The following is a 10,226-nucleotide window of genomic DNA, read 5'->3' as shown; positions in this document are numbered from 1 at the left end:
ATCAGCTTTTTCAAAACTCCATGTACAGTACATCTGGTGGTCATTGTATTTTGCTTCCTTTTTCTTGTTGGCTGTAAAATACTGTATTCACAACAGCAAATTATTTGGGAAAAATCACTTTATTGGTTTCAATATTGCAACATGTTTACTGTGTATTTCACCTTCTCTCTGTAGATGACTTTCACTCTCACTCTTGTTGTATGGAAATATACTGTACATAGAAGCCCATGAAAGACAGAAGAGTTTTACGTTTTGAGCAACAGTGTACATGATAAATCCAAAATGCCATATTATGCCAAAAGTGTTTAAATGTGAGGTGAATGTTTGCTTTAGAGATGTGTTTATGACATTTTGAATGTTGTGTGTCATTTTGTTGGAGATTTGAGGCATTTTGCATTTTGTGTGAGCAATTGTGGGTTTTATGTGTAGAGTTTTGGAAAAATAGGCACAGAGTTTTGTAAAAGTTGTACAGTTGTAAAAAACTGTAAAGGAGTTTTAAAAGTCTCCTTCTCTCTCTGTTCTCTCTCTCTCCTCACCCTCCTTTTTTCTTCTCAATTTCCCTCTCTCCCTCTCTCCTTCCCTGCTTCTCTCTGCATTCTACTGTCTTTCTCTCTCTGTCCCTCTGCTTCTCTCTATATCCCTCTCTCTCTCGCTCTCTCTGTCTAGCTCTGAAATCAAATCAAATCAAATCAAATGGTGCTTTATTGGCATGAATGAATAAAGTCATTGTTGCCAAAGCTACAGGTATAACATGTTCACTTTACATTAATATTGTTATAAAGATAAAAAGATGAAGATAAACTAAAAGAGAAAGATAAACGGGAAAACAGTTCAAATAAAAGGATAAATGGTAATGTTACTGAGAGGACAGTAGTAGCTTCATCAGTGCTATACTGTAGAAAAGAAAATAGAAAAAAGAAACTAAAATGTATGCAAACTTATATTATATGTCTACACTTACATATATATCTACATAAATCACTTTAAGTTAAATAGCTTTTAAATTAAATTATCAAACAAAGTATTTACATGTACACAGAGAGGATAGATCGATCTATCCATCTTTTCTCTTGTTTTATGGCAGGTCAAAATATAACCTGCAGCTAGACTTGTGCAGTTTGTTTCCTCTCCCAATAGTATACATGTTTTCATTTTTGTGGAGATACATTTTCAAATTATTTTATATGTTTTTTGAATTCATCAAAACATGTTTCCCTTATAGGTGCATATTTAATACATTAAATTCATGAGCTAAACTGTGTAGGTGGTGTGTGTGTGTGTGTGTGTGTGTATTAGATGTGCATGAGCCAGGCACAGTGCAGTGAGAAGAAATGAGAACCTGCACACACACACATACTCTCCTTCTCTCTCTCCTTCTTTCTTTCTCTCTCTCTCTCTCTCTCACACACACACACACACACACGCACACACACAGATACACACAGAGTAACTAGAGGCAAAAAATCATTTCAATCTGGCTCCATATGCAACAGCTGACACAGGGCCAGCTGAGCTGCAGAATATGCAGACACAGAAAGGTGTGTGTGTGTGTGTGTGTGTGTGTGTGTGTGTGTGTGTGTGTGTGTGTGTGTGTGTGTGTGTTCAGTGGATTGGCAGTCTGGATAAGCCTTCCAAATTTGCCTCAGCATGCGAGAGAAACGGAGAGAGCAAGAGGAGGGGAGGGGTGGACTCACAAGAGGAAGGTAACAGAGGATGATGCTCCTTTTCCTTCATAGATGATGCTCTACCCATGCCAGCTCACAGCTCTTACCCATCACCTACATAAAGCTCTCACCAGAAATGTGATACCACAGTAGATATAGTTTACTTAAAAAGATGAGGGAGTGAGAGGAGTGTAGGAGGGCCCTCTTTCTCTCACCCTCTCTCTCTCTCTCTCTCTTTTTCACATACACACACAAACACACACACACACACAAATACACACACACAAAGAAACAAATACACACAAACACATACACATATACACAAGCAAAAGCCATTGTTCAACAGATTCTTCCTTTCTCCCCTACTCTCTCTATCTCACACTCACAATTCCCTTTCTCTCTCTCTCTCTACCCTTGAATCTCTATTCATTTGCTTCCTTGGTTCCAGCACTGTCAGCACTCTATCCTTGGCCTTGATCTCCCTCATCCACACCTACTTGTCCTACAGTAAGAATGGATGATAGGGATTCAATTCAGTTCAATTCAATTCAATAGCCTTATTGGCATGGCTGTAGTGTAGGTACAGTGTTGCCAAAGCAGGAACTGAAAACAGAATGATGTCCCAATGTTCCAAGTCCACTCCTCTAAATTGTAACCAGTTAGAAAGTTATAGAAGAACGGCTAATAACATTCCTTTAAAAATTATATTGCCTTTACTTTGCTTTAAGGCCTGTTATAGCCTAACCTGTGTGTGCTGCATGCCACTAGGCCTAGATATTTTCTTAGTGTCTCTGGCAGCCTATGTTACTTCACACAATGTTTCAGTAATTTAGGCTAAACTCTTGGAAAAGGCAGTGAGATAGTGTTGGATATGAAAATCTGACTAAATTCATTCTATAAGGGGTCTGGGGAACACTCTGTGGGCAGGTGACTTTCCAACAGAGGTGGAAAAAGTACGAAAATATTGTACTCAAGTAAAAGTACCAATACTTTGATGAAATATTACTCAAGTACAAGTTAAAATACCAATCTGAAAATTTACTCAAGTAAAAGTAAAAAGTAGTCCATTTAAAATGTACTTTAAGTAAAAGTTACTTAGTTACTTTTTTTTTTTTGGAGGGGGGGTACCAGAACAACCAGTTTTACCAGAGACTTTCTAATGAGGAGATACAGCACTCAAAAAATCCTCCATAGTTTAGTATATGTGCTGCCGAAGCGATAGTAATGCATGGGGTTAGTTTGTAACGCCAATATGGCAGTTGTCTACACATATTACAACCCTTCCGCGGCAAAACGTTGACATGTGAATACATTGAGCCAATCATGTGGTGTGTTGAGAATACATTGAGCCAATCATGTGGTGTGCTGTGAAGACATTGTGTCAATCATCTGTTGTGATCTCGCCGCTGGAGCAAGATTGGTGTTGTGAAGCCTTATGCACGCGCATTTCTGCCGAAATAGATGCCCGATAAGTGCCCAAAAAGCGTTGCAATATGGCCGCCGAGTGGAGGTACTTGCCTAAAAGGATTTTGGTCCTAGCTCGAGTTGCTGCAGCCAGCAGCTAAGGCAGCCGTGTTCATGCTCCCAGTGTGTAGCGCTGTAGCTGCAGCAACTCGAGCTAGGTAAAAGCGATTGTTTCAGTTTTGTTCATACTGACAGTACTCGGTGACATTGAGAAATGGAGATCTGTGAGTTCTCCTTTAAAGGAGAATTCCGGTGTGATATTGACCTAAAGTGTGTTGAAACATGATACCGAGTGTGAACGTATGTCTCATAGCCCATCTCGGCTTGTCCCCTGCACTCCAAAATCTGGCGCTAGTTAGCCGATGCTACCAACAGCTTTTTCAATTGTGGTGCTTCGGCATCGGGCTAGCCATGCAAATAAATCACTGTTTTACACCATTTACGAGGCTCAATGTATCTCCACACTTCATTGGTAGACTACCGAAGGCCCTGACATTTAAAACGAGACATTGAGAACTTTTAAAAAGCACTGGTAGTTTACTTACAAGACGATTTATACAGACAGTATCTTCACGAAGTTTAGCGTTTGCAGCCATCTTGAATTTAGTCACGATAAGTAGAGCGACGAGTAAGAATGAACAGGTATGATAAGGGATCAGATTCCAAAAATAATTCCGTGGAAATGCATGGATTCCAGTTGCTGCTACTGTAAGAAACTGGAATCCATGCATTTCCACTGAATTATTTTCTCGTTTTAAATGTCAGGGCCTTCGGTAGTCTACCAATGAAGTGTGGAGATACATTGAGCCTCGTAAATGGTGTAAAACAGTGATTTATTTGCATGGCTAGCCCGATGCCGAAGCACCACAATTGAAAAAGCTGTTGGTAGCATCGGCTAACTAGCGCCAGATTTTGGAGTGGAGGGGACAAGCCGAGATGGGCTATGAGACATACGTTCACACTCGGTATCATGTTTCAACACACTTTAGGTCAATATCACACCGGAATTCTCCTTTAAGTTTGAGCAGTAGTTGATTTTCAAAGTTAGCTGCACTCATCCTTGGTCGCTTTGCAGTGAACAGTAATCCAGCACAACTGAAAAGCCCCTCACAGGCAGCTGAGGCAGGCAGGCCAATGTTGAGTTGCAGAGTTTTTTTTTATATTTGGAAACGAGCAGAAGGTTCAGCAGATTAAAGGGCGTCGAACTGGAGGGAAAAGTGGGAAGTATAGGGCCCCAATGTAGGAGAGGGCCCTTGAAAAGTGGAATACGGGGGGCACAACATTTTCACCAGGCATTAGTAATAACTCAGGTAATCCACACATAAAAAATCCAAACAACTCCATAAGTAGATTCATGTGTAATGAAGTGGAATAACGCAGGGAAAAAGTATTGAACACGCTAAGAAAAGGCACTAAGGCAAGGAAAGGAACGAGCTGGAATCTGTAAGTAGTTAGAGAGTAGTTATCCTTTCTATCTGTGCAAATTAATATAATCTTAATATAATATAATATAAGCTTGGTTATTGATGGGCTATAAAAAGGTTTTTCATTACCAAGGTGTCACACAAGAAACATTTCATGATGGATGAAAGCAAAAAGCTCTCCCAAGACCTTTGCAATCTTATTGTTGCAAAACATATCAATGAAACTGGTTACAGATGCATTTCAAAACTTCAAAATCTTCCAGTTAGCAGCATGGGAGCCATTATCTGCAAGTGGAAGGAACATCACTGCATCATCAACCGGCCATGCACAGGATCTCCTCGCAATATTTCTGACCAGGGAGTCAGAAGGATAGTCAATTCCAAGAGCCAAAGACCACTCGGAGAAAGCTCCAGAAAGACTCGAAGGCAGCCATTTCAATTAAATTCAATTAAACAGTTCTGGTAGTAAAGATCAGGATTCACAAGAGGGACCCATGGAATCTGTTTAGAACAATGGGCCAAAATCACACCTGATACTGCGACTAATAAGTTTTGTCATAGGAAATGTCTTGATGCTGTCATTACAAACAAAGGCTTTTCCACAAAGTATTGAAGAAATTTCAGTAGGCGTTCAATACTTTTTTCCTGTGTCATTCCACTTTATTACACATATTATTTTTTATATGTGTTAATATAATGTGTGGTGAAAATTTCGAATAGACTCACTGGAAGTTTAGGCTAATTACTGAAAAAAAGTCTAAGCGTTATACAATATATTTATTTTACCTGAATATTTTAACTTCCAAATTAATGTCAAAATGAATGTCATACGAAATGTAAAGTTTGACTGACTGGATGTTTATACAAAACATAGTGAAAACTGTCTAAGGTCACTCTCACTCTCCCTTGCTAAAGAGCTAAATGGTTTAGTCCGCCTGCACGATTCATAAGGTAGTCTATCTTTTGTTTATTTAGTTGAGCATCGCTAGTAGTGGGCCGCTAATTGTTGTGCTGCTGGTGCAATGTCTTTATCCAAGAAGTCAGGTTACCAAAAACAAATGTCAAAACAGGAAAAAGAGAGAAATGAGGGGAAACAACTGCTAATGAACTACTTTCCAAAGAAAGGTGAGCACAAACGTCAAAACACGAAATCCCATGGTGTTTGCTTGAATATCTCCGCAATCATAGTGCTAAAACGAACTGAGACAACCCATTGAAATAGCGGAAAGTACACTTTCATAGGTTCGGCTACACATGTAATCTGATGCATCTCGTGATCCAGCTCCATCTCAATCACTTTCAGAAAGACATGGCGCCAGCTTGATTCATGTCCTGTTGTAGGCTACATGCTGATCATTATCACTAGGCTAGTGGTTTAGAGCGCGATTTTTTCTCTCTCCCTTTCTGTTTTCGTTAGTCTTAACTTTTTTTTTTACTCAAGTAACGGATGGGATTTTTGATGTAGCGAAGTACAATACTTCACTCAAAATGTAATCAAGTAAAATTTAAAATACCGATTTTATAAACTACTTAAAAAATACAAAATACACAGAAAAACTACTCAATACAGTAACGTGAGTAAATGTATTTCGTTACTTTCCACCTCTGCTTTCCAACCCTATGTAAAGTTAACTGGAACGATATTAACCGGTTATTAACTGGTTATCTAAAATTTTAAATAGTGTTTTCACTTCGGAACAAGTGAAATTGGTTTTGTTCCCATTTTCGGTTACGATCATCCAAAAATTTTCATTTCCGGTATACCGGTTTGAAGAAACGCACACACTCACGCACACACGCATGCACGCACACACACATACACACACACACACACACACACACAGACACACACACAAACACATACACACACACACACAGACAGGTGCTATATTGGAGCTATAAAATAAATATGAATAGCCCCTATCACATGGTATAAAAATCAAAGCACTTTGTGGTTTATTTTTTCTTTAGAGAGAGAGGAGGCCTAGCCGGAGACCAAGGACCCAGCTTGCAGGGTACCACGGGGGTCCCATAATGGCAGCAGATCTGGGTCATTGTTTCCATTCAACCAGAGCCGTATCGCTGTGGCGATCTTATGATTGATGTCGCTCACCGTGTGCTGTGAATACTGCATGTAGGGGCTTACGTCTTCACCAGGGATTCCCCCGAGGAGTGCTGACGTTACGAGTAATAGAGGTGAAGGTGACTGAAGACCAGAGTGTGGCGCTCATGGAGAATCCACTCTCTCTCTCTCTCTCTCTCTCTCTCTCTCCTTCCCCCCTCTCTGTGTGTCTCTCTCTCTTACTGTCTATCTCTCTTTTCTCTCTCTCTCACTCTCTCCCCTCTCTCTCCCTCTCTCTCTCTTTCCCCCATATCTGTGTGTCTCTCTCTCTTTCCTCTCTCTCTCTTTTTCCTCTCTCTCTCTCTCTCTCTCTCCTCTCTCTCTCTCTGGGTGCGTGGTGGCCGGAAATTATAGCAGCATGCTCGAGGCCTCCCTGACCAGATAACCCCTCACCTCTCCCTGGTGTTGCTCAGACAGGTGACGTCAGTTCTCCGGCTCGATCTCCGGGAAGCCTGCCTGGTTTCTGTAGCCCAGTTCCAATCAAAGCACGAAAACATGGCACAATTTCACCTGCGCCACCCCCTCCGAGACGGAGAGGCATGCTAAAAGAGGCCATTTTACCTGCAGTGGTTCCCCTTTTAACGGCGGCTATATTCGGCGTGACTAGCTCAAGGGCAGCGCCGGTCACAGGGGTGCCGTTGAGGGAATGGAGTGAAGCCTAGCGTGGCGGCAGCGTCCCTGGAGACTTGCTTTAAAGGGTAATCGCTGTAAAAAAGGCATCTAATTTGGGAAACATAACTATCCATGATGTTGATTTGTGTGTGTGTGTGTGTGTGTGTGTGTGTGTGTGTATGTGTGTGTGAATAAAGTCTGGAATTGGGACGGAGAGGATAGGAAGGGGGTTGTGTGTATGTGTGTGTGTGTGTGTGTGTGTGTGTGTGTGTGTGTGTGTGTGTGTGTGTGTGTGTGTGTGTGAATAAAGTCTGGAATTGGGAGGGAGAGGATAGGAAGGGGGTTGTGTGTGTGTGTGTATGTGTGAAGGGAGAAAAATAGAAAGTGTGGACACTATAGATACAGAGACTTAAAGAGAGAGAGAGAGACAGAGAGAGAGTGTGTGTGTGTGTGTGTATGTGTGTGTCTATTCAAGGTTGTCCCCAGATAGTGTGCCATCAACCAATAAAATTTTAAATGGCTGTTTAGATGGTAAAAATGCAATTACACGACACTAATTCTCCTCACGACGCTGGCGTGACCTTGTCACCATCCAGTGGCAGCCGAGCACCGAGTCTCGAGAGTACTGCTACTGATGAGGGATACGGATCTCGAGCGCCCTGTATGGGCTGCTACGAGGAGCAAAGCGAAATCATTTTACAGCCTCGCGCTTGTCCAGGCAAAAAAATGGGCCCCGAGATGAAATCCCACCTGCCGCTACGTTGCCACCGACCAATTAAATTTGATGGATGGGTCCCTGCGCTGACGGAGCCGGGAGAGGCGAGGCAGCTGCAACGGGACCGTAATGGGTCCCTCCATGGGCCGACAGTCCTACAGCCTATAGCCTACTCTTACGCTGAGACAGAGGGAAAAAAAACTTCTTTTCATCACAGTTTTGTTTTGTTTGTTTGTGGTTGGTTGTTGTTTTCGGCGTCGTGTCTACACACAAAGAAATGCGTGACATTTTAGGTAAGGCATGCAGATGGTTTATCTCTTGCAATCTTTGTGCGCGTGTGTATGTGTGTGTGTGTGTGCGTGTGTGTGTGTGTGTGTGTGTGTGTGTGCATGTGTGTGCGTGTGTGTGTGTGTGTGTGTGTGTGTGTGTGTGTGTGTGTGTGTGTGTGTGTGAGAACATCAAAAATTCGTTTAACTTAGAAAATCAAGAGACTATGCAACATAATAGACCAGACAGCCGCTGGAATCTGGATTTCTGTAGAGCCTTGTCCATGGTGCTGAAGTTCTTAAATGCTGGCAAAAACACTGTAGCTACAAGGACGCGGGCTTCAAGGCTACATCTCTTTACTCAAAGGACCCGAAACAAACGAAAACACAAGTTCTCTCTCTCTCTCTCTCTCTCTCTCTCTCTCTCTCACACACACACACAGCCTATAGCCTATTCAACAGCTCAATTAGCCCAATTAGACTGCTTCTGAATAACGCTAAATGTCTACACGCATAAGACAGTTTCTAAACTTTGACAAAGTCTCTCCTCATCACAAATGTCCACTATGTAGCCTATATTCTGTATAGGTGGAAATCATAATGGAACAGACGGTGTCATCAATTTAGGATCAAAAGCTGTAGCCCTCATACCAAGATAAAGACGAGAAAAATAAGGTACACCTTAATGAAGGCTGTAACACTTACGGGTCCCGTCAAAACGTGTCGCGATGGTGTCCAAAAATGTATTTTGTGGCGCGAGCAATCCTTTCATAACAGGCATTTTCCCGCCCTTCGATCAAAGTCCCCATCAAAGTTATGCGTCCGTCGCGATTTATTGGTGGAGGCGCCAAAACTAAAGATCGCCTGTATAGGCAAGTGGACGTCGGAGTTCGCTCCAACACGGTGTTTTGGTTGAACTCTCCAGAAGTCGGGATCTCCGAGTGAACAGACGAGTACAGCGGAGAGACGAGGAGACGCGCGTGCACGAGATAGGATAGGGGCTGCTTGGAGAGCACACCCACAGGTGCGCACACACACACACACTGACTGAAAAGGCAGACTACGTCTGGCTTAAAATGCAGACATCGATTAGGCCTACACAATAAGAAACGGAAGACAATGGGTATTGAAAATATACATGTGTTAGATTTTTGGACAACTTTTCGATGGGTATTCGCCGCCTTCGCTGTAATTAATCACCTTAATACCTAACCCAATTCAGTCAGCCAGTGAGATGTGTGTGTGAGTGTGTGTGTGTGTGTATGTGTGTGTGAGAGAGAGAGAGAGAGAGAGAGTTGGTTAGTGGTGGTGGTGGGTGGGGGGGTAGATGTGTTGTGGCGTTGCCACAAAAGTGTTTTATGAAAAAATGCTGATAGTCGCACAACTGCCAGACCGCAGCAACAGAGGACAGTTGGCGTCATGAATCATTGTTGTACAGTGGACATCATGATGACTTGTTTGAGGCCTTTTCCGGTCATTCAGCCGCAGGCAAGCGCTACTGACAGATTTGTGACAGACGCGCAGGTCATTGCCTACAGCTCTTAACTTTCTCACTTCGCAGGGAACTGCGTCGGAACTGGGCCGGGTGTGGTGAACCGGCTGCTATTCCTGCAGTCATTACCTGCTGTAATTTCTGCAGTGACTTACAACAAAATACCCATATATTTGTACAAATTGATTGTACTTTGAGTAGGCTATTTTCATGATTTCATATAATTTACAGTGACTTGCTCTATGTGGCTTATACTGGTATTTGTTTTTTGCAATAGCAGTAGGAAAGCTTCTAGTAGTGGAGGTAAGTTCAAATGTGTCACTAAGATTTGAAAATTAGCTCACATCGCAACTGTGTCAAGTGACATGTTTTTCGGTGGTATAAATAATTGATTGAGAATCGTAGAGGAGAAATGACTTTACCCAAGTGGTTCTGCAGAAATGGGTGGTACAGGACTGGATGTGGCG

At 42.3% G+C, this 10,226-nt stretch overlaps 1 protein-coding gene across 1 annotated transcript in view; it reads right to left on the bottom strand.

Moving 5' to 3' along the window:
- kcnh8 (potassium voltage-gated channel, subfamily H (eag-related), member 8) overlaps positions 1 to 9,048 on the bottom strand; it is a 56,056-nt gene extending 47,008 nt beyond the window's left edge. Inside the window, exon 1 of the mRNA XM_076300855.1 lies at positions 8,973 to 9,048. Within this exon, the coding sequence (XP_076156970.1) occupies positions 8,973 to 9,048 (76 nt within the window). The remainder of the gene's footprint in view (positions 1 to 8,972) is intronic.
- Positions 9,049 to 10,226: the final 1,178 nt, after the last annotated feature.

Source organism: Alosa pseudoharengus, unplaced genomic scaffold (assembly GCF_046254945.1).
Source record: "Alosa pseudoharengus isolate Yale_2024_CS ecotype anadromous, Long Island Sound unplaced genomic scaffold, YU_APseudo_1.1 YU_APseudo_1.1_scf_23, whole genome shotgun sequence".
NCBI classification, from domain to species: domain Eukaryota; kingdom Metazoa; phylum Chordata; class Actinopteri; order Clupeiformes; family Clupeidae; genus Alosa; species Alosa pseudoharengus.
Note: the sequence above shows the minus strand (reverse complement) of the source record. Positions and strands in the feature narration are given on the sequence as shown.